The 25,850-nt window shown below is 39.5% G+C and overlaps 1 protein-coding gene across 1 annotated transcript in view; it reads right to left on the reverse strand.

Moving 5' to 3' along the window:
* Positions 1 to 23,811: 23,811 nt before the first annotated feature.
* Abca12 (ATP binding cassette subfamily A member 12) overlaps positions 23,812 to 25,850 on the reverse strand; it is a 166,902-nt gene continuing 164,863 nt past the window's right edge. The window contains exon 53 of the mRNA XM_041631970.1: positions 23,812 to 24,918. Within this exon, the coding sequence (XP_041487904.1) occupies positions 24,811 to 24,918 (108 nt within the window). The 3' untranslated portion in view covers positions 23,812 to 24,810. The remainder of the gene's footprint in view (positions 24,919 to 25,850) is intronic.

Raw genomic sequence — 25,850 nt, forward strand, 5'->3', positions numbered from 1 at the left:
CTAGTAAAATGATGAGGATACAAGACCTCAACACAGACAAAGGCACAATGGGAACCAATCAGAGGGAAGAGACAATCAATGCTGTAATTATATTCCTCATCAGACATAGAACTGAAAACATCGGTGCACCTGTTTTGCACAAGCGAAAGCTAGATTTGATGGACACAGTTGCAGAGGCAGAGGGCAACAGAAAAGAATCTCTCTTCATTTGCCTTGATTCACTCGAGAGGCAAGTTAGATTTTCCCAGAGTGGGACAATTCCATTCAGGGAAAAGTAACAACACAAGTGAATCAAATAATAGCAAAACAAAAAAATATTCCCTCTTCCGAATCTCCCCTTGCTGAAATTTTCCGAAAGCTTATTTCTTTGGTCATGGGCTTCTAGTTTTATTCTAAAAGAATACAGATATTCTATCCCAAACAAACACACTTAATGTCAGTCAACAGCATTGTATCAACAGGGATTCGAAGATTTCTTATTTTGTTGTTTATATCTTTTGACCAGAAAGGAAACAATTCTGAGAGTCGGGAAAGACTTAAGTTCGCTTAGAAAGTGCCTAACTAAAGGGACAGAAACCTAAAACTGTCTATATTTTCTCCATAGACGGGGAATTGTCAAAGTTTCCCCAAAGTACCCAAATACCAGCATCCCAGCTGTATTTAATTGAGGATTAATAGAGAGCATAGAGCTTAGAGTACACAGTTTAGGATCCATTCCACCTACTGAAAGAAAAGAGGCTTTGCCCATCAGAACAAGCACAGTGCTTCAAAATTTATTTTAAAAAGAAAAACCATCCTAATGAATATAGGGAAATGCCATTTTATTAATCTATTAATTTTTCAAGAATAAAGGCTCTTAATATTCTTCATTATGCTGAGTCAAAATCTCCATTTCAATGGAGCATTTTTAAGGGAAGATGAGGGAAGTTCTCATGAATATTTATGTCTAAATCCACCTAGATTTCCTTGGCGACAGGACACAGAGCCTTTTTATATGCTTTCAAACACCATGTGGAGCCAAACATGTTAAACCAAGATGGAAATAGTGTTCAAGTGACTGGAGTTGGATGCATCCCAACAGGACATTCCAGAGCTCTTAAGGCAATCACTATTTATCATGGGGACAAATGATCTCCCTCTAAGACACAATATAATCAAGCTGTACGTATTGTATTGTAGCATAATTGAGCTGGATGTATTTGCTTTAAGCCTTTGAACCATTGAAGTCAGCACCAGTCATTAAGAATACAGCCATTGGTTACTCCATATGTTAGTCAGTAAGTAAGCAAATGTTTATTGAACACCTACCGTATACTCGTGGAAATTGGAACACCAGTAGTGAACTGGTTGGAGTTTCTGCTCTCAACTTCCAATCATTTTTCTCTCTTTTATCATTTTCTTTAGGGCCCAGTGGAGAATTCTGAAAACTGTTTTGTGAAAGATTCTCCAGTGATGCTGATAAACTGAGAAAAAGATGCATACCACATAGATATGTACAGTTGCTGTCAGTTTCATCCTAAGTGTGACTTCATGTCGGGGTTAGTTTGGAGCATCCAACATCACTTACTTTAGTTAAATTCCATGGAGTCTCATTTTTAAAAATATTAGCTGCCTCTTTAAGGCCTTCATCCATTTTGAGTTGACTTTTTAAGATTCATTTTATGTGTATAGCTGCTTTGTTTGCCTGCAAATCTGATCACCATGTATGTGCCTATTGCCCAAATTGGTCAGGAGAGGGTTTTGAAACCCCTGGGACAGGGGTTACATAGTGTTGTAAGCAGTCAGGAAGGTGCTGGGAATCACACTCTGGTCATCTGGAGCAGCAGACAGTGTTGTTGACTGCCTAGCCTTCTCTCTGGTCTTTCTCCTCAGGTTTGTTATTTTTGTAGGTATGATGCCGTCAGGACAGTGTTGTCTAGGGTTGTAAGAAAGAAGAGAGAGAGAGAGAGAGAGAGAGAGAGAGAGAGAGAGAAAGGAGGAGAGACAGAGAGAGAATACTATTTACCTTAAAAACAGCACCCTTCCATCTATGACAATCTGAATGAGGGCAGACATAATGCTTAGGGAAATCAGCAGGTGCGAAGACAAAATACAGCATGATTTTGCTTATATGCGGACTCTGCAGCTTTGACACTTGCAGGCACAGGAAGGAGCCCAGGAGTTACCAGAGGGTGTGAATGAGGGTGGGAGGAGTGGGGAGATGAAAGGTACAAAGACTTTGCTTGGTGCAATAAGTTTTTGAGGTCTCCCGAACAACATGGTGATGAGTTAGTAAAGTGTATCTCAAAAATCGTTAGTAGAGTACATTTCATACATTACCCCCACAAAAATATAAATTTATGATGAGATGTCTAATTAGATTCATTGACTCATCCATTTTATGCATATATTAAAGCATCCCATTGTATACCATAACTATACAAAAAACATAATTTATCAATTAAACATAAAAAATTTAAAACAATGTCTCCAATCATTTAACATCAGTAGAAAAGATAAGAAAAGAAGTAATCCAGTTGGAATCTACCTCCAATCCACATATGTGCCTATCAATCTCGGAATGACCTTATTTGTTATTCTTATTGCCATTCACTTAGATATCATTGTTTTCACATGCAGGCAGTGGAGTGACCTGAGAGGAATTCAGTCTCTATTGGAATGGGTATAAAGGAATGGGAATATAGAAAATGGTTTCTCTATTCTATGAAAAATGACAATGGGTGGACGATGATGTATGTGTTTATCTAACAAATCAGATTAGAGTACTTGTCTAGGCAACATTCTAAGAACTGGGTACACTGTGATCCATAGAGAGGGGTTAAGGAGATGGCTCCTTCAGCAGTGTACCAGCTGCACAAGCGTGAGGACCTGAAATCAGATCTCTAGCACCTATGTAAAACCTCCACAGAAGGTACAGACACAATGGAGTACTACACAGCAGAAAAAAAAATAACGACATCTTGAATTTGGCAGGAAAATTGATGGAGCTAGAAAGCATCATATTGAGTGAGGTAACCCAGACACAGAAAGACAATTATCACATGTACTCACTCATAGGTGGTTTTTAAACCTAAAGCAAAGAAACCAGACTACAAACCACAATCCAAGTGAATTTAGACAAAAATGAGAACACTCATAGATCTAATCTACATGGGAAGTAGAAAAAGACAAGATCTCCTGAGTAAATTGGGAAGGCTGAAGTGGAGAGGGGAGGGCCATGGAGGGGAGCAGAAAAAAATGTAGAGCTCAATAAAAAGTAGTATAAAAAATAATTTAAAAAAGAGGCTACCCAGGGCTGGCCAGCCAGTTTATCTTATCTGTGAAGATAACTAAATCTATTCTGTGAGCTCCCAGGTTCAGTGAGAAATCCTGTCTCAAAAACAAAAGTGTTGGGGTCAAACCCCAACATAAATTATCTCTCTGGACCAGCGAGGAGATGCAGGAATAATTGTGAAGGGAGTCTCAGGGTACATTCAAATCCTGAAGATCACCCGCGTTTATTCCCAAAACAGCTTTTATATCCAAAAGTAAACCGAGGGGCAAGCTCATTAGTATTCTGGTTCTGGGGTAGCAGGACAAAAGTCAGCTCCTCAACTATGGCTGCTCTGTCACATAGCTTGGATTTACACCTCTTCCCAGGTCATCTCCATAATTACAAGGAAGGGAGCAGAACAACATTAGCATATCCTGATCCTGGAGACAGCCTGTGGGTAAGCACTAGGTGACCACCTCAGGTGCGACCTATGTATGGCTTGAGAACCTGGCCGCCATACAATGTAGAAATATGCGGCCTGTATAATATTGCCCAACAAAAAAGTAAATAAGTGATTGAGGAAACCACATGTATATACAAGCACACCTACTGAGGAGGTTTGAATAAGAACGGATCCCATAGGCTCACTTGTTTGAATGCTTCATCATCAGATAGAAGGGGACTAGGAGGTGTGGCATCATTGAAGGAAGTGTGTCACTGGGGGTGAGCTTTAGGTTTCAAAAGCTCAAGCCAGGCCCAATGGTTCTCTGTCTTTTTGTTGCCTATGGATCCAGATGTAGAACTCCCAGCTTCTTCTCCAACACCATGTCTGCCTGCTTGCCACCATGCTTACCAACATGATACCAATGAACAAAACCTCTGAAGCTGTATCCAAGTCCCAATTAAATGCTTTCAGTTATAGAGTTACTGTGGTCATGGTATCTCTTCAAAGCAATAGAACACTAAGATACCTACCCACACATGTAGGCTCTTCACCCTCCCCAAAGAACACACAAGAATTAACAGGCAAACTAGAAGTACGAAAGGTACCTTCAGAAAATGATAAACCTCAAGGAAACAGGAAGGAGCAATATTGGCTAAAAAGCTGCCAGCTTTTGGGAACTAGGGAGTTCCTCTGTCTGAATGATGAGAAACAGCCTCACAAAACCTGACGCTTGTCATCAGGGTTGGGTGAAACTCAAGCTTTGAAGCAAGCAGTGGCCCTGAACTTCTGCAGGCTCCTTCCATTTATCCTGGCATTGGGAAAAGTAGTGGTGGCCTATATGACTGTACAGGAGAAGTTGAAAATGAGGTCTTAATGAAAACTTTCCTTCTAAATGTTCACACATAAAATATAGGGCATTTGCCAGCCGATACTACACCACTAGGAACTATGTCAGAGTTCTGGATGAGGGTGCAGTAACACCAAGGCTCTGGAGTTTTCTTCTGCTCTAGATAATCTTAAAGATAGTCTGATAAAATATCACAGACCAAAATGTTTAAAGCTAACACTGGCATAATGTCTGTCTCTCCCAGAGGTGATATTTACCATCTAACCAGTACTTTCAGGAATATGACCAGTATGTCACACTGGAAAGAATTATTCAACTCTCACCCCTCAGGTTGTGACTATAGGACTCTTTCACTCCCCTCCTAGGAATACTCAATAATACAAATTGGTTAAGATTATTCAGAGACTTTATTATGGGTTACGTTATGGGTATATTTAGGAAAGTGATCATTTCTCAATTATAGCCCTTCTCTGTCCGAAATGAAAATAAATGGGAGGAAGGGATGTGCAAATGGTAGACACTGGTTCTCCAATTTAATAAAGGAGTAATCCACTCTATAGCTATTGTTTAACTACTCTAAAAAAATAAATTTAAGCATATGCTTTATGGCAAAAGAAGATAATAATTGAATGTAGGAAGGCTCCTTTGGAAGTTCAAGTCATTTCTCCATCACTTCTTTATCCAGCTTCACAGAGCAGCATAAATGTCAGACTTTGGCTATGATCCCAGGGGAAACCATGCACACTGTGCTAATGCTCCACTTCTCCTGAGAGTCTTTGTTTCTACCCCCGAAACCAGGGCATCCCAAGCGAGTCTCTATTTACTCTTACAGACAAGAGCTACATGTTTGTACAATTAAGAACCTTCTCCGAGCCATTTGACCAAGCTGTTTTTCCCTTTAAGTGTAAAACATTTTAGATCCACACATGCTGATGAAAAATGTGTCGCATCATAAAACATGCTAAGTGGTGGAATATTTTAGAATTTCTTAAAAATAATTAGGTAATAGCTATCCAAAAAAAAAAAAATTCTTGGACCAAGGAGATGACTCAGCATGTAAAGACGCTTGAATCCAAGTCCGACAATCTGAGTTGAATCCAAGTCCGACAATCTGAGTTCAATCCCTTGGATCTCCAATCCCAGTCCCACAAGTTGTCCTCAGACTCCCACTTGCCAATGGTGACACTTGACTTGTGTGTTCATACACAGTCACAAGCACACACGAGTAAATAATAAAAAATAAAAGAGGAAGGCTATTTACACGTTTAGGATTTATACTGTATTTATTTTAAAACATAGCCAAAGGTCTTATTGCAGAAAGGAATTATCTTCCACAGAACAAATCTCAGCAAGGAGTCATGGCTGCGAGAAAAGGCCATCAGGTCGTTTTTGGTGCTAAAGTCAGCATGGTGACACTGGTGACGGAGGCAAGAAATCAAGCCTCCCATGTGGTAGCATGAACTTGGGATATGAACCAGCTCCCTTTGAATTAAGCATCTGAGCGTCTGCTGCAAGACATAAACAGTTATGAAAAACACACTTAACTCAACGGTTTTCCACAGGTCTAGTTTATTTGTTATAATTTCTTATCTTTCCTTTTTTGTCCTCTCTGGCCAGTCCTCTGGGCAGGAGAGGTGCATACTGTTTTAGCCCCCTATTTATATCCTGGATTCAAACCATTCAGAAATTACCTGTGCCATGTTTCATTTTTTTTCCTTTGAAAGTCTTGATGAATGTTATGTTGTCTGAAGAGGTTAAAGCACGTAATATTGACTCTGGGAGAAAAGTACTTTCTGCATAGACTTTGCTTTCTGAGAAACCGGAGAAAACTGTTTGTTCTTGAACAATGGCATTTGACCTCCCCCTTAAATGTCTATTTGGAGACATAATAAACCGCAAGCTGTTCTTTCTGCAAGATGAGCTTGTTCTGGGTTAGGTGGCAGTTCAGGGAGGGATGTGTGCAGACCATTTGGGCAGATGGGGATCCTGGAGGGTGTGAGCTTGTTCTGGGTTAGGTGACAGTTCAGGGAGGGATGTGTGCAGACCATTTGGGCAGATGGGGATCCTGGAGGGTGTGAGCTTGTTCTGGGTTAGGTGACAGTTCAGGGAGGGATGTGTGCAGACCATTTGGGCAGATGGGGATCCTGGAGGGTGTGAGCTTGTTCTGGGTTAGGTGACAGTTCAGGGCGGGATGTGTGCAGACCATTTGGGCAGATGGGGATCCTGGAGGGTGTGAGCTTGTTCTGGGTTAGGTGGCAGTTCAGGGAGGGATGTGTGCAGACCATTTGGGCAGATGGGGATTCTGGAGGGTGTGAGCTTGTTCTGGGTTAGGTGGTAGTTCAGGGAGGGATGTGTGCAGACCATTTGGGCAGATGGGGATTCTGGAGGGTGTGAGCTTGTTCTGGGTTAGGTGGTAGTTCAGGGAGGGATCTGTGCAGACCATTTGGGCAGATGGGGATTCTGGAGGGTGTGAGCTTGTTCTGGGTTAGGTGGTAGTTCAGGGAGGGATCAGTGCAGACCATTTGGGCAGATGGAGATCCTGGAGGGTGTGAGCTTGCGCGCCAAAATGCAGTTGCCAGGCACATTTGGGTCTTTCTGGGGAAGCAGAAAGGACTTGTTCTGGTTGCTGGGAATATACCTTGATTTTTCTTTAGTCACTTAAAGCAATCAGGACAGGAAGATTGCTCAAATGGTAAAGATGCTTACTGTTGTCAACCCTAGTAACCTGTGTTTGGTCCAGACACACAGTGGGGGAAAGGAGAACCAACTTCCATGGCACAGAAGGGAATTCCGTTTTCTTCTTTCTGTGCACTTTCTAGTAGTAATGACCTTTTCTCCTGAAAATGTTCCCATCAACTCCAAGCTGTCCATCCTGTCCCTATCAAAGGAATAACTAACAATGCATTCAGCACACACATGGCCAATAGTCATGGGCTATTGAGAATCATATAATTTCTGACAACACAGTTCAAAATTAAGGTACATTTTATGGGCTGTGATTGATGCCATTAATATTTTATGACATATTTTACTGCCCTTTAAGCAGTGTAAACAAAATAATTTTAAGATGTGTGAGGTAAATGACTAACATTGTATGTCCTCTATGGTCCTGTTACTAAATGACTGACCATGTATCGTTGAGATCATTATTATTCACTATTGAACTTGGCCCGGCCTCTGAAGCACTTGCTCAAGATGAAGGCTCCTGAGCTGACAAAGCCAATTTCTCCTATCTTTGTAGGCTATAAAGAGTTCAAACAACAAATAAAAATAGTCAGTGTCCCTTTTTGAAATAGAGAAACCCCATGTAGTTAAGGTTTCCATAATAATCCTCCAGTACACACACATCTGCACATTATCTCCATCATGGCTTCACCAAAGCAGGGGAATGCTGAAGGAATGATTTACTAATCCAGATTTCAGACATAAGCAAAGATCCAGCCTCAGAGTCAAATACTTTAGATCAATCATCCATTCTATATTAATTCTGATTATTGAAGCTGAAAGGTAAAGAAGTTTTAACCCAGCAAAGGAGATTCAACAAACATTTGCTAAGTGATAGGAAAAAAGAAGGTTCATGTCACAAATATTAAGTCAAAAGCAAATAAATAAATAAATATATGGCCCAGCATGGTGGTGCATGCCTGTAATACCAGCATTTGGTAGAGGCAGGAGTATCTTTGATCTATATATTGAGGTCCATACCAGGCCAGCAGAGCAACATAGTTTTCTCAACACACACACACACACACACACACACACACACACACACACACACACGAACATTAAAAATAAAATAAGCAGGAGAAATCCTTGCAGTGCAGTTTGGCACAGTCATTGTTTAAAGCATTTCTTGTGTCTGGCACAGGGTCCAATAAACCCAAGCAAGGTCAAGTCCATCTTCTACACCTATGAGTAGCTTATGTAGATTTGACTGAAACCAACTCCCCTTGGCTAAGCCAATGTTTATCACGCAGAACTGGTGACACGGTGGTATCAGATTGGGTCATTTTTAGGAACCCAAAATTTGAGTTTCCAATGAAATATTATAATATGATATATTGACATTTTATTCTTTCTGTAACAGTATAAATGAGCTAAAATTCATTCTTGAGTAGAGTTGTTTTCGGGTAACTATAGTCCTGTTTGTTGAAAATTCTTTAGAGTATATTAGTCCAGTTTTTCACATGTAAACAATGTAGAACTATTAATGGTCTCCTTCAGATATAGTATCTTTTATTGACCAGTATTTCTTTATCTATCAGTTTTAAGATCTGGGGGACCTGATAGTGAAACAAGTCAGGACTTATCTAGCATGTGTGAATTTGAGAGTGGATTAGCATCTTCCTTTGTAGATGAGTGTATACATTAAATGTGTGTAGTGTAGAGGTATGTGTGTGGTGTGTTTGAGTACACACAGTGTACATGTGTGTGTAGTGTACAGGCACATGTATACATGTATATGAGTCCACACAGAAGCCAAAGGACATTGGGTGTCCTGGTCTACCCTTGTTCACTCTATTCTCTTGAGACAGGATCTCTCACTGAGCCTGGAGTTAGGATGGCTGCCAGCAAGTCCCAGTGCTTCTGTCTCCATTTATATCCTGTGTTTATAAACACATATGCTATCATGCCTGGAAGTTTAGACAGTTGCAAGAGATTTGAACTCAGGTCCTCATGCTTACACAGTAAAGCACTCACCTGTTGAACCATCTCCCTACCCCCATAAAATTATTTTTAATAATTATGATTAGTAGCTGAGGAAGTGAATTCTCTTTATTAGAATGTATGACCAAGCTTTGATTCCCCACGAATACAAAAAATATCTTGAAATAAATCTGATAAAATATCTATAAAGTAATAGAAACACTACAGATTTCTTTTTTATTAAATCTTATAGTTATATCAGCTAAAATTAATAAATTTAAATGATAAAATAAATATCACCAACAAGGAAGAAAGCAATGATGCTTAATTACCTTCATCCAGTGTTTAAAAGGAAAATTAACAACTAGATATTGGTCTTTCACTTAGTGAATAACATCAAATAGTTTTCACATTCAAGTCCCCTGCAAATTTGTCAATGACTTTATCATTTTTGCATTTTTAAATTCATTACCATGGATAGATCGATTATTTACTCTATCTTCACTCTTAGTTTATCCAATAACATGTTTTATTAATTTTACTTTCAAAATATTTCTCTGATGCAAAATAACAGTTACACAAATAATAGGAAAAGTTTTAGAAATAAATTTAACTGAGATTTATAAAAATCTCATTTCAAAATAAATTTGGGTATCACAATATTTCTCATGTGTTTCTATCTTTCAGATTGATTGCAGCAGCTTTCAAATGGCTTTGCAATAAAAATGTTAAACACAGAATGCTTCACTAATGTGTGTGAGGTCCTGGGTTCCATCATCAACATCATAAAAATAATTAACTGGAAGCTGAAAAAAAAACTTGGTAGCAGTGCGCCTGCTTAGTATGAAGGAGGCCTTGGGTTTAATTTCCAGTACTATATAGGAATGTGTGTATGTAGGTAGTAGGTAGGTAGATAGATTGATTGATTGATAGCTGATAGATAATTTATGTTACAGTCCAAGACCAGAATTAATTAAATTTGGAATTTATGAATGGCAGGTCTGGGTGGTTTCTTGCTATTTTCTTTTCAATATGACTTACTTTTATAATGAATATGTTGTAAGAGGTATCACATTTATCTCTGTAACAATATATATTATTGTTTCTCAAAACATGGTTTGGTGCAGGCAAGCTAGCAAATTGTCTTGCAAAAAAATAGACTGGATTATTTAAAGAACATATGCACAACATTTTCAGAAAGGAGGAAGTGCAAGAACAAAGAAGTCCTTGGTAAAGAAAGGGAGTTAGGAGTGAGATGCACCTGGTGGCTGCTTGTAGGAGTGGAATGTTCTGCTCCAATGAGAAGCATGGCTCTCAGCAGGAAGGCAACATGATTCAGCAATGTGCACTGGGTCAAAAGTTTAAATGGGGTATAGATGTGATTGAAGTTGGATCCCTTATATTCTCTTAGCCTGTGCTTTGGGACACCTCAGTTGCCTTTACCTACCAACTTTAGCTTTTCCAAAGCATCAACAAATATATTAGTAAATCCCAGTAGAAACCATATCAACCTGTCCGAATTTAGCACTGTGAAAGATTGTGTGTCTAGTAACAGTAGTTAGTAGTTGTGGACTTTGTTTAGAATCAAAGACACCTATTGGCATTATTACTATTTTAAAATTTTCTACAATTATTGTGTCTTAATTTTGCCTGCCTGCAATGATAGATCCTACTGCCCAATTTATTTTATAGTGTTTTTATTAGTATAGATTAATTATACAAAATAATGGTTTTCATTATGCCATTTTCCTACATGTATGTAATATACTCACAGCATACACATAACTGCATACAAATAACACACACACGTACACACACACTCATCTTGAGCAACTGAAGAAAGACATAGTAAAGGAAGAGGAAATACAGATGAGGAAGGACTGTCCTGAACACACCTGTCTGCCCCCTACACTGTTGGCTGGTACTATTCCTGTGCGTACATGAGTAAATGTCTACTAACGACGGATAGGATACCAGTGACAGACCAAATTAAGGATTTTCTGGTTCAAATTGGTGAAGCAGTGAGTTTTACTGGGGTTACTTACAAGAGTGCATGAGGAATTGCTTAAAATTACTGGAAGAGAGTTGTATCTCCAAAGCCTACCTCAGAATGAGTGACAGCTCATGAGAGCTGAAAGCCTGAAGCACACAGCACAGCCTGGCTCAGCAAGTTGAAAGAATGTCTTCTCAAGCAGCTCGGGTGGTGTGACCTCATTCAGCAATGCAAACAGTCAGAGTGACTGACCTGATTGTCTCTCCGTTGTCTTCTCTGCTTATATAAACCTGGAGAGGGAAAGGTCTCATGGATCTAGTCAGTTTCAGGGACTTCCTGAAAGCTTTGAGTTGTTTGCTTCTTGAGCTTAATAAGGAACGGAAGATGGAAGGAGGTGAAGAGGGAGCATTAATTGGAGTGGACTCAAACGTCACCTCAATGCTATTTGAAACATGTTAAGTTTTAAGTGAGATTGTATAATAATCAATGATTTGAAACTCAAATATCAACAAAATAACGTATAATGTAAATTTCTGCTATTTTATTCTTTTCAAATATTTTTTGACTTAGCTATATGATTTTGTCTTTATTAAATCATAACTCTGTTGCTGGGCGGTGGTGGCACATGCCTTTAATCCCAGCACTCGGGAAGCAGTGGTAGGCTGATATCTGTAGTTCAAGGCTAGCCTGGTCTACAGATCAAGTTCCCGAACAGGATCTAAAGCTACACAGAAAAACCCTGTCTCAAACTCCTCTCCCCCAAAAAATTCATACTCCCTCAGTTTATATTGTATTCTAATAGTACTTTCATATCATATTATAGTTTTGCTTAAATCAAAAGATACTTAAACTTAAAAAAAGAGAGGTCATTCAAAGTATTGCTTGCTGAAATATGGCAAGGGAATCTCAATTTTTCTGACACCCACAGAAAGAGGCTTGCATGTCTGCGTTGCCACTTTGACTAAAGGCATTGACTTAATAAGAATGCTCTCTCTCTGTGGTAGTCCCTGCTTACTGATGCATCACATAATGCCTTAACGACTTAATTGGATTGCTATGGCAGCTTTACATGATTCACACATGACACCAAGACAAAGCCTCCTCCTCAAGAACAGCGCAACGTGATTCATAGTCTGTATTATATTTTATGAAAGGAAGAAAGAATAGACCACAACTGCAAAGCAGATGGGAGAATCACTTGAGAAGCTGTTTGGGAACCTCAAAGTATTGCAGAACTACCTGACTAGAAAATTTAAACGTGAGGGTTTATCATGATCGTTTTAGCTTTCCTATCTGGGTGAGAGATTGGGCATTGTTCTGAAAACAATGACTAGGAGGGGAATCATCTGTTTCTTTCTGTTGTGTTTGGCAGTTGAGTCTGTTTTTCAGCATTAGTTTTTAAAAATGGTTACAAATATAAAGGGTAAAGGATAATTTGATTTTTACATTGTTTAGAATCATTATTTGATTTCTCTAAAAGCTCTTTCTTTTTCTAGCTGCAATTTGGTGGATGATTATAATATAAGTTTTCGTGGGATCTGTATGGAGGCAAAGCAATTTATAATTCAATCGGTAAAACCAAAGTCCAACACATTTAATAAGGCTCTGGAGTTGCATATTGCTTTTGAACTTAAGTTTTTGGTAAGATGACAGAGCTGTGGTTTTCAGCATTGGCTACTCATTACAAACACCTGGGAACTTCAAAAGCCTTTGCTTTCATGCCACGTTGTTAGTAATTATTTAATATACGTATAAAAATAATTATATTTTTAAAAGAGTGAAACAGACCAGTGTAATTTCTCCAATTAATTTCAATGTGTATCCAGAATTCTAATACAGAAAAATGCTATAATGGGGGCCAGAGATATGACCCAGCTTTTGGTCCTTGAGAAGACTAGGGTTCAGTTCCCGGCATCCACAGTTTTCAGCTTCTAACTCTAGCCTTGTAAGGATTGGGTACCTTCTTCTGCTCTTCAAGAGCACCTATATGTAGATGCACATACCCATGTACAGACACATAAATATATATAAATAACAAAATAAATCTTGTTTTTTAAAAAAGAAAATGCTATACTTCAGGAAGGATGCCTGAAATAAAGTTCTTCCCCTTATAAAATACAAATATAAAATATAATATTGTGAAGTTCCAACTCAGATTTTGTGGAAAGGAAGGTTGGATAGGTCTCTTGGGAATTGTTTTATTTATTATTTATTCACCTCTAATTTAGGTGGAAATTTGCTCAGTTCAAGCACTCCCTGCATTAGGCTGAGTCAGTGTGTCTAGTTTTTGTCTATGGTTTTGTTTTGCTACAGAGCTTTTGGTTTATTCTGTCCGTATGATGTCACAGGAATAGAGACTGTTCCCAATAGCACTTTGTGTTAGCTGACGAACTCACTAATCATTAAGCTGTTCACTGTTTCAGTGGCTAAATACGATCATCAATCCTTTACCAATTCCAGTAACGTTAATGGGTTTCATGGAAGCCTTCTATTCCTATATAGAGTAATGCATCATTTGCCAGGAGCATGTCAGCTTAAATTTTAAATACTTAAACTTGATTGAAGTTTGGTTTGCTAGAATGTTTGTCTAGCATGCCCAATGCCCCAAGTCTTATCACAGGCACCATATAAAGCTGAATGTGGTGGTACATACTTGTACTCCCCTCAGGAAAATCAGAACTTGAAGGGCACCCTCAGCTACAAGTTCATTGCCAGCTGGTGTAGGAGGTCCTTCTGCATTTTGTTGCTTTCATTGGTTTAATAAAGAGACTGCCTTGGATTTTTGATAGGGCAGCCCTTAGGTGGGCGGAGTAGACAGAACAGGATGCTGGGAAGAAAGCAGGGTCAGAGAGCCACCATGGAGTCAGCCGCCAGGTCAGACATGCTGAATCTTTCCCGGTAAGCCACGAACACGTGGTGAACCCGGATTATTAGAAATGGGTTAATCAAGGTGTGAGATTTAGCCAATAAGAGGCTAGAAATAATGGGCCAGGCAGTAATTTAGTTAATACAATATCCGTGTGGTTATTTTGGGGACTAAACTAGCTGGGCGGAGGGATGTAGCCTGTACCTCACACAAGAGCCAGCCTGTGCAGCATGACCCTCTTTCAAAATACATGCTCAAACAACACAAGTAAAGTTAGGTAAAATTAAATATGCCAGTTTGTATGCTAGTGGTTGTTTTGTTAAACAACATACAGACATAGAATACGTCTATCATGCCAGAAGAAACACACAGGATAGTGTTGTTACAAAGTTTGCCAATTTATATGTCCCAGAGACTGGATAATTTTATTAAATCAGCACTTAGCCCGAGTTTATACTTTTGAGGCAGGGAGTATAGGGAAAAGATAAGCAGCCTGGTCTCCACTTGGTTTGGACTATACACATTCATGTTTTATGAATACAGTTGTTGGCTTCAGATTCTTACCTGCATGTGCTATTTACCCACATCTCTTTGAGAACAATGCACTCAACAACCTATTATCAACCCAGAACTCCCACCTGTATTGAGCTACATGCATACCCCACAACAATGAAATATGGTTTTTTTTCTCCCCTTAATGAATAAACACAGACAGTTTTGATCCTATGCTTCATTATACCCGGGTATGAAGGTAGAAGGTCTACACCAGGGTGCATGTGCAATTAAGTGAGCTATGTCCTCTAAGTAAAGTTTTATTTTTTAAGTAAGTGTGTGTGTGTGTTTGTGTGTGTGTGTGCTCGCACACGTGTGAGTGTAGATGCCCTCAGAATCCCAGAGAGGGTTTTGATCTCCCAGAGCTAGAGTTTCAAGTTGTTTTGCGTCACCTGATGTAGTTTCTAGAAACCAAACTCAGACCATTGCAAGAGCAGCAAGTGTTTCCAATTGCTGAGCCATCCTGTCTTGTATCGGTGTAAATAATTGCAAAGGCAGATATTAAAGGATATAATATATATATATATATTTAATATATAAACAAACTTACAGAACCGAGGTTCCAGCGTGGAGCCGTTTTCCCAGGAGGCAGAAAAAAAGGGAGGGCGCAGCCTCGCGTGCTCGATTTATCCGTCAACAAACGCCCAAGGCAAACCCCCCCCCCCCAAAGGGGCTGACTTAACCCTACACTGTCTTCCATAGTAAAATTTGGCTTCAGGAGGTTTCTTTGGTAAAATTTTAATTTTATTATTATTTTATTTACTATTTGGATGTGTGTGCACACACATGTATGCAGGCTCTGTGACATGTGTGTGGTGGTCAGAGGACACTTCCACTGTGGGCTCAATTGATAGAACCCAAGCCATCAGCTTTGTGTGACAAACACTCTTTGACTGACTGGACCATCTCACAGCTCAGATTTTTCTTTAGGAAAACCCTATGCAATGATGATGTTAGTTCTGCATCCATTATTAGCTCGCTGAAACCAAGCCATGACACAACAAGGTTAAAGACGACTATCATTACACAGAATTTCCCATCAGGCCACACTGAAGCACTTTTGACATTCATTCAATCCTCTTCAAAACAAAACAAACAAAACAAAAACATAATAACTCATGAGAGAGATATTAGCATTTATTCTCATGCAAAAAAAGGAAGAAATTGGCTAGAGTGATATTGAGGAGAGAGCAACACTGACATGTCCGAGCATTTGTTGGAAATACAGAATCCTGGGTTCCATCCCAGTCTTATGACCAATACCTTCATTTTAATAAGATTTCTAGGTGATGTGTGCGTACTCTTGTTTGAGAAGCAGTTTTCTAAACCCCTGCTTTCTGATGCCCCTCTGGTAAGACATAATCAACCTTTTGAGTGCTCCCAAAAGTGGGGTTGAAATGAGTGTTCATGTGGGAGAGATGTTGGCCACAGTGGAGCACAGACACAAGGCTCATCCAATTGTTCTGTAAACAAGGCTTCTTTAATCCCCTTGAAGGCAGAAACTCTGAGATTCTTGCCAAGAAAACAATTTATTCCCCGATCGCCAACTGACTAAGTCAGAAGCTGTAGGCATGTAAGCATGTATGTATGTATGAATGTATGTATTTATACGTATTTTAAAGAAGGGGCCCTAAATGATTCCTAGATGAGGGAAGTCTGGAAACACCGCATTGAGTTAAGCATGAAAAACAATAAATAATGAAGACAGAAAATCACTCCACCTGAAAAACTATATCTTAATGCAAACTGCTATATTATCATACTTAAAAGAAATAAGTGCCATCAAAAAGAGGTTTGTTGGGGCTGGAGAGATGGCTCAGAGGTTAAGAGCATCTTGAGTTCAATTCCCAGCAACCACATAGTGGCTCACAACCATCTGTAAAAAGGTCTGGTGTCCTCTTCTACCCTGCAGGCATATATGCAAACAGAATATTGTATCCATAATAAATAAATGTTTTTTTTTTAAAAAGAGGTTTGTTGGCCAGAGAGACAGCGAAAAAGATTGCTGTGGTTACAAAGTTTGGTGGAGCTGGAGGTCCACTCAGTGGTGACAAGAGATTTCCCAAGGATGAGCTGGGGTCTGGTGACAGGTTATACTAACTGGTTAATGCAGGAAAGGTCTACCTAGGTGACCTACCATAGCCTACCTCTTGTGATGCTGTTGTCAAGCAAGGATGCTCTAGTGCAGTGGTCCTCAACCTTCCTAATGCTGCGACTCTCTAACGTACTTCCTCATATTGTATGATCCCCAAACATGAAATTACTTTCACTGCTTCTTCATAACTGTAATTTTGTTACTGTTCTGAATCTTAATGTAAATGTCTGATATGTAGGATATCTGGTATGTGAACTTTGTGAAAAGGTTATTGTTTGACATCCCCAAAGGGGTCGTGACCCACAGTTTGAGAACCACTACTCTAGAAGAATACAGATAAAATAAGTACATGTTTATTAGACTGGCTTAACCAATGTGAGCTGTGTGACCCAACAACTGGTCTCTATCTACACGGAAGAGGCTGAGAACCCAACAGTTGCTCATTCCATAGGTTGGATAGCACAGTAGTCACAATATACTACTGAAGGCTTGGAAGATTTTTCAGTCTATGTTGGAAGGCCAAAGAAACTGGACTCTTGTGTAAGTGAAGGATGACAAAAAGCAGCAATAGAGTAGATCCATCCACTAGCAAGACACTTAGTTCATCATGTGAAAAGCAGCTGTTTATCCTTCCTACCTCGTTATACCTGAGCTCACACTGGAAGGAAATGTCTACTCTGTGAGGAGAGTCTTCTTCCCTCAGTTATTTCCCCCAGGTAAAACCCACAGACTCACACGGACGTATGACTCTTAGTTTTTTGCAGATCGAGTCAAGTGAACTATAAGACTAACCATCTAGATGAGTAGCTGTTTTCTCCCGATTAAAACACTCTCTCCTGAAGAAAAGATGAAGGCTACTAGACTAAAAACCTTAGCAGACCCACAAGTCCTCTTCTTGATCTTGTTTAAGCAGCAAGCAGTTGTTGTAGATGCCTACAACACAAAGGGCTTGATGATGCAACTTTCATGAGCTGTCATTCTGCCATAGTTGGCTTTTAGTAACATAGTTGCCCAAGTCATCCATACTCCTGTAAGTAGTCTCAACACTCTCCATGTTTCACCAAGCTGGTTTGGACAGAACCATGTTTTTGGTCTGTTGGTGTCTTACATGGGTGAATTGTCATTTCTTCACATCTTGTCAGGAAATATGGTACAGCAGATACTTTTGCTCACCTGCTTTTTTAATTATGTAGCCCAAGACATTTATCCGTGACACGTTAAAAAGTCCAGAAATAATAGAAGAAGAGGTCAGGTAACTGGAAAATTTCCAGGAAAAAAAAACAAAGAGGAAATCACCAAGGTAATTCATATTTGCTTATGACAAACATTATTAACAATATGCATCAGGGAGACAATTATGAAGGCTGAAGTGCTGGCTGAAGAATTTCTGTGAGGTACTGGAGAGATGTCTCACTGATTATAAGCACATAACCCAAGTCCAGTTCACAGCACCCACATAGGCCAGCACATACTTGCCTGTAACTCCTGCTCCTGTACCTCATCTTCCTTTTCCTCTGACCTCCATAGGCACCACACACACACACACACACACACACACACACACACACACACACACACACGTGTACCAACACACACAGGTGCACATGTGTGCAGACAACATAGCTACTTCTGATTTTTTTTTAAAAATTGATTTCAAATTCTTTGGTTAATTTCTTGTTTTTTTTTCCCACATACTCCTTGTAGTAAATTAATCATCTAGCTCAGGAAACTGTAAGAATGATCTCAAGATTCCTAACTGTATCTAGAGGTCAGCTTGAGAACCTTTCTTCAAATATCTGCTTCACTGTATCCCATTTACAAAGAAATGTGAAGCGGCTTTCTGTGTTCAACTCTGCTTCTCCTTCACAGAAGGAGGTGGCGCAGGGAAAGCCCATGTGTTCCCTCTTCTGGGTCTTTAAGCACAGGGGTAGCTAATAGGGTCTGGATGGACACAGTACTACTTTTTATGTTGGGGACTTTGATGTGAAAATATGTGGCCCGCTATGTTAAGCAGGTGTCAAAGGAGTTTACTGCAAAAGGAGAGCTACTCTCCAGCGCTCTAGGGTATGACACAGAAAAAACAAACTGAACTCCACAAGATGAAACAAGAAGGGAGGCCTGGGGCTTCCACCAAGCTGCCTGCAGTTGAGCAGACCATGGTCACTGACTTGAAAGGAGATCCGTCACAGTACACCTTCTGGCAGAATTAGGCGACCTCTGAGGTAAGTGTGAGCCATCATGCCCATGGGAGAAGGGGAAAGTGTAACAAATATCCAATAGAGATCTGGAATCAACTGGGAAAAAAGCCAAAAAAGAGAACAAATTGTAATTATGTCAGTCCAGACTTGAGTCATTCATGGGAGAGAAGACAGACCAAGGGAGAGCGGGCATTGTCTACCCCCAAATGAACCAGAGACAGAGGATATTATGTCTGGCAAACCTGATCATTTTCTGCCTAAACTAGAACAAGTAAGATCCCTTTTCCATTAGTTCCACTACCATCCCACAACATCACTCCCTCTCCATTGAAGAAGCCTGTTATGCACTTCGTTTCCCTCTCTGTCCAAATTTTTACTGAATTCATCCCAAAAATTTTCTTCTTATGATTTCACAGAAACTTCTCGAGCCAAGGTCACTCCTGAATATGTCAAACTCAGTGGTCAATTTTTCAGCCTTTTTTTTAATCTCACAAAAGCAGCTGTCTAGACAAGGTCAGCCACTCCCACCCTTTTAAAGCCATTTCTTTCCTTGCTTTACATTTTACACATACTTTCTGGACGTCCCTTCTCCACCCCAGAGAGACTCTCTTTGGCCTCTCCCTTTCAATTGTCTCTCTGCTATGGTCATGCTTGACTTTCTAAGTAATTTCATCTAGATTGTGGCTTTTGTTTCGTGTTTTCTTCAGAAGGGAACTTTACCAAAATTCTAAAGATACAGACCAATGGCTCACTCAACGTTTCCTTGAGAATGTCTGATCAGCATTAAAACTTAATGGACTTTAAACACAGCCCTCCATCTCTCTTTGCGTCTCCTGTAGTCTCATTCTCCTGTTAGTGACATTTTCTTCTATCCAATTGTTCAAGTCTCAACTTTTGTATTCATTCTCTTTACCCTTAACTTACACGTTCCTCACTAATTTGGCAGCAAATCCCATTGGCTTTAGCTTCACAGTATACCAGGACTTGACTACTCTCCACCACATCCGTAGCTACTACCTTCTGCCACACTGTCTTCCTAGATTGCCATGACTTATCTCAACTCTCTACCCTCTTTGGCTGCTAGAGCAGACCTACAGGCTTGATGGATTCTATAGTCAAAGAACAATGACAGAGCCGGGTGGTGGTGGCACACGCCTTTAATCCCAGCACTCGGGAGGCAGAGACAGGCAGATCTCTGTGAGTTAGAGACCAGCTTGGTCTACAAGAGCTAGTTCCAGGACTGGAACCAAAAGAGCTATGGAAAAACCCTGTCTCAAAAATTAAAAGAAAAAAAAATGGACAAAGACAAAACCACCAGGACCATTGGACTTTCTGCTTTGCTTCTTTTGCTTGGCTTTCCTAATTATGCAAACTCGTTGTGTGTTCTTGATGAGATGGAAACTAGAAACTCTAGACTCATCTTCTCCTTGGTTAGCAATTCCAGGAGGAAATGTCTTTTCTGACATTTCAGGGATGAACGGCTAACTTGGCATGTATCAGTCTCTAAGCTAGTTGAAGTGGTCAGGAGAAATAGGACAGACATTATTACCGTGTTGGGTCAGATGCCTACTTCAGTTTCTGGGATGGGGAGACACTACCATGACTGACAGTATCAAGCTAGCCTATCATAGGAACGAGGCAACTCCAGACATCAGGAAAGAGGAAGACTAAGAAATAACTTGGAGTGGATAAAAATATGACCATCATAATCTAACACATTTTATGTATTGTTTTCACTTGTTTAGTTTCTTTGACCCTGTTTCCCTTTTCAGGGATAATACTTTATAGCATTAAGTTGAGGTTAAAGTGATTGTGGATGTGTAGGTGTTTTTGAAAAAGTTAATTCACTATGTTGCCTATTAAATGCATGTTGTCTATTGTAAAATCTAGATTGTTCCATTAATAGCTGATGAAATATGGATAGACACAAACTGTGTTCTATATATTTCATGATAACAATGAAGATGTGGGTGAAAGGTAGCCAAAGATGACTTGAATATGTATTCAACATATTACTGGAAATTCTAGTTGGAGAAATAGACAAGGAAGAAAAATAAATATCATGAAAATTAAAAAAGAGAGAGATATAATGACCTTTTCTGAGGGATATTCTAATAAGTGTAGAAATCCTAAATATTCTATAAGAAAAATGTTGGAATTATTAGATCAATTCATCAACCCATAGACATGAATTACTATCCTATAAACTAATGATGGAACAATCCAAAGAGAAAGTGAAACAATTGCATTTAGAATAGAATCTGCTAGGGTTGGAATCCCCAGTGGGTAGGATACCTTACAGGTGCTTACATCGTAGGAACAAAGTCGTTGAGAATCAGGGCTTTGGGTCAGAGTGATCCTAGAAGAGAGCTATGGAATGCTTCTACTTCCCTCCCACAATGTCCTTCACTCCTGAAGGCTATTCCACAGAGAACAGTGGAAGCCAGAACACAAGCAGTATGAGCAGCACCAGAGACGTCCATGCCAGCCGCACAGGCACAGTTACAGCTCATCACTAAAGTGTGGAGAAATCACAAACATTCAAGTTAATGTATTCAGCAATAAATATTTGTAACATTTTAATAGATATAACACATATGACCCAGCATTACACATGTAAAAAATCACTAGTAAGTAGTCGATATGGTTGCTTTAATTATATATCTCTTTTTTACTTTAGATTTTTTTCCCACTTGTCCAAATGAGTATGAATTTATAGCAAGTAGCCACTAGATCAACTGTGTCAAAGAAAACACTATTTTTTTTTCTTTTAACTTGCTGTGTTACGTTGAAAAGTTTTGGTTAGTGAATCAAGTAGGCCCCTGAGTTCGGGTAGAAGTAAAAGGGTAGCAGCCTGCTCCATCTTCCCCACCCTCACCCCACCCAGGACATACTCACCCATTTTTGGGGGGAGTGAATTAGAAAAGCAGAGGACATTTTGGGAAAAGACTGTGTATATATCATCTTCCAATTTTTTCTTATTTTGTATTCAATGTTTTGCTATCATGAAAATTTAGTTTTGTAGATGAACTGAAAATTGCCGCAATACTCAGAGGTAATACAAATAACTCATGGAAAGAAGGGAGATTCTGTACATTTTATCAAGAGTGGAGAATCCTCCTCGGAGGGTTGGGAATTCTGAAAACACTTGCTCTGTTGTGGAGAGGCCCACAGGAATACAGAATTAAGTAAATTTTCATATGCGTCCCTTATTTTTATGTGAAAAGGGAACCGTGAAGCCCTTATGTGGTCTACCCCAATAAAAGAAGAGATAAATGTGCAACAATCTATGAAAACATGGCATTAGAATTCTGATTTCAAAGATGTTATCCAAGCCCGCCCATCCCAGAAGATTTACTGTAATATGGCAGAAAACATCGTTCTTTTCTCCCTTTGTCTGAATAAGCTATCTCATGGGAAACTGCATTTCAGAAATTTAAACAGATTCAGGATGTGTGGTTTCCATGCCAACCACACCAGCTCCTCTTTTGTTTCTTATTCATTTATTTATTCATATCACCAACACATACGTACTAAACACCATAACGCTTCTTCTATGTGCAGGTAGGTGGTGAGAGTGTTAGGAAGATCAAAACAGATTCTGTCTTCACTGAGTTTCAAGTCTATTAAGAGACACGAGTACCAAACACTTAGGTGAATGTGCAGTTGGAGGAGAGGCCAGGTAAGAACCACCAAAGTGCAGATTCAGTTGGCAGGAACTGCTAACCCATGCCCTAAGATGGTTAAAAACTCCAGTCAGCACATGCCCCCTTGTCTTTTATTTTTCTTTAGGCTCTTCATTCTCTGTGAAGGCACCTCATCAAAGAAGGGGTTGACATATCCATTCCTTAGTTTCCGCATTCATTCATATAAAGCATTTGTGAATGTGGTTAGTTTTAATGAAGATGTAATGTTAATGGGGCCAGTCTACAATGAAGCTGCCCAGTGAATGGATGTGAAAAAAATTAGAATTTTCTTCATTCTAAAGGACCATTTAAAGCTTTGATTCCCTCCCTACCATTTCTTAGAAACAATCAAGCAAGCAAGAAACCTACCACAAAAAGGGCAATTTCCAGTAGTAAATTTTTTTTTTATTTTTCATGGAATCTGGGACTGAAGACTCCCATGCCCTCAGAATTAAAGTTTCTATTCTAAAAGATTATAAATGTATCATTTTATAATATAAATAAAAGAATATGTATGTATATATAGACAGATATAGGTGTCCATATATAGCCATTTTTTTTAATATGGACTGTATCCAGGGACTCGTATGTAGTGAGTACTTGTTCTAGTATTGAGTTAATTCCTTTGTATTTGTTTATGAGATAAGGACTCACTATGTACTTCATGCTGGCCTTTGAATTACAAGGTAGCCCCAGTTGTCCTTGAACTCATGATCACCCTACCTCTACCTTCTGAACTCTGGGATCATAAGCATTCCTGGCTTTTAAGGACATTTTACATTTCCTAAAATTGTGTTACTATCTGTTAAAAGACATATCGAAAGCCTAGATACATGACAAATTATGATACAAGCTTTCACACAAAAGTGGAGTGGCAATGTAGTATTAGAATGGAGGAATCAGATGTACGCTGAAAAAGCAAGGCGGTAAAGCTTCCCTGGGAAAGTGTAACATTGCTCAAGACTGTCAGATGGACACAGTCAGTGGAGACCAAGCATTTGAATTAATGGGTCATTAAGTGAAAAGCTTCAGACATGGGAAGGAGTGTAGAGCATCATGGGAACGGCAAGAGACCAACAGGACTCAATCCTAAACAAGAAGGGGAGATGGATGCTGATGAGAGTGACAAAGGAAGCAGGGGTCAGGTCACATGGAACCTCATAGGCCATGTGTCTCCTAACTGCGGTCCCTGGCTCTTCCCTAGCAAACAAAATGGCATCATTAATAGCTTCTTTTAAACTTTGAATTTATTGGTCATTGAAACAGAACAGTTGTGTCAAAGCTGGCAAACGTACACACACACACACACACACACACACATTCAAAGGGTATGTAACTTGGCATTATCAAGTAGTCTATCTTGTAATCATAGATATAATTCCAAGTCAACCAGAGAGATAGTAAGCTGAAAAAAATATTTCCATATTAATTTTTCTTTCACAGCAAGGTTTCCTGTGTAGAAACTAGAATTGTGAAGGTTTCTGGAAGAGCTTTAAAAATGTTGCCTGCCAGCAGCATGTGAGTTCTCTACGGTTTCCAGGATCTGCCCAGCTGACACACCTGTCTCCTCTCAATAAGCAAGAAGCGTCTACTCCGTGTGCCTTACATTGGCCAGGCACAACTGGAATGGATCTAAGTTTGGTTTACCACCAGGGTAAACTGGTGTCTCATTGTATTCTTACCCTAAGGCACATTGCGGGGCTCACCATGGCCCCATGTATTCACCGGCACTGAAACTAACACGCACCTCCTATAGTGACTGTGCTCACTGCTTTCTGTCAATGTTGATCCAGTCCTTAGCACTTTACACAAAATACTAGATTCATGGGTTAATGCTATTTTCTAGAAATAAGTTATTTTGTTTGAGCACCTAACTGTCTCCCCTCATCCACCTTACTTTTCTTCTCTGGCCTTACTTTTTCAACTACTAATACCCATGTTTTTTAAGCTGCCCTTTTATTGAAAGTAATAAATTAAGACATCCATCGTGAGGTTGACCATTTGCATAAGGATCACCGGCATAAACATTGCATGCTCACTGTGTTGAGTACAGGGCTATTGTTTCGGGAGCAATAACATTTGCTGGTATCCATTTTAATTTGTCAGTCTCATGCTGTGCACTTGTGTGCAGCATAACACTTTTAAAGGAAGAGATGTTTTAAAAATGGAGTCCTCTTGGAAAGGCATCCATCAGGCATTTGCTGAAGTTGAATCTGCTGCTGCAGGTGCTAAGACTCTCTCTGGCCATCCTGTGAGTCAATGCTTATGGAGGAACCATGGCTGCTGGTATCGACATTTTCATAGGATTTTTGGTCTTTGGCAAAGTTGATGAAAACCTGAGTTTTTTAAGGGAATGAAAGACATTAGTGCCAGGTAAATAAAAGAAATAAGGCTCTCTCTCTCTCTCTCTCTCTCTCTCTCTCTCTCTCTCTCTCCTCTCTCTCCTCCCCTCATCTCTCTCTGCCTGTCTCTCCATTCCACTCTCTCTTGCTTTCCCTCCTTCACTACCTCCCTTTTTTCCTCTCACACACTTAAAGTTAAGAAAAGATTTCTCCAGGACATGCTCATAGGCTTGCATGTGCATCCTCCCTAGAAGTCCATTTATTCAGCCAACTTCAACTAGACTTTAAAATGTATGCTCGTTTCTGTGACTATGAGTACATTTTTGCCATAGTCTAAATTTAAATCTATGGTTAAGGATCTATAGCCATGCATCTATAATCCACATGATCCCCACTGAAACCTTCATCACATATGATAAGGATCCCAGCCTGATCCCCTATCAAATGTTTAAATAGAAATATCAAGAGAGAATTCACTAGTTTCAGCAGGTAATACACAGAATAAAATTTGTGCAGAAAACTCCCATTATGTTAAGTTTGCCAATTATCTAGCAGGAAGACCTTTTTATGTGATTAAAATCAATAAACTTATTAATTGTAAATTTGATCTCAATGTCACTGAGGATCTAGTTTTCCTATTCATGTTGTTCAATGTTGGTCAAATAAGTCTAAGAATAAGTAGGTCCTCAGTGTTAGCAAAACCATAATTGACTTAAGTCCCTATAAAACATTAATCCATAAAATTCAGGACAATCCATTGTCTTACTCTCCAGCTTACTTCAAAGTCAAGCATAAAGTTTGTTTTTTGTACGTTGCGTTGGCTGAGCTGTATAACACTCAGTGGAGAGATGGTGGGTGGATGACTTAGGGAGCTGCCTTCCACTCTGGAGTGGAAAGGTAATTAAGATGTGTAAGGAAGAGGAAGA

The sequence above is a fragment of the Microtus oregoni genome, unplaced genomic scaffold, assembly GCF_018167655.1.
Source record: "Microtus oregoni isolate MIOR12 unplaced genomic scaffold, Mior012 000038F_ref0000394, whole genome shotgun sequence".
Classification (NCBI taxonomy): domain Eukaryota; kingdom Metazoa; phylum Chordata; class Mammalia; order Rodentia; family Cricetidae; genus Microtus; species Microtus oregoni.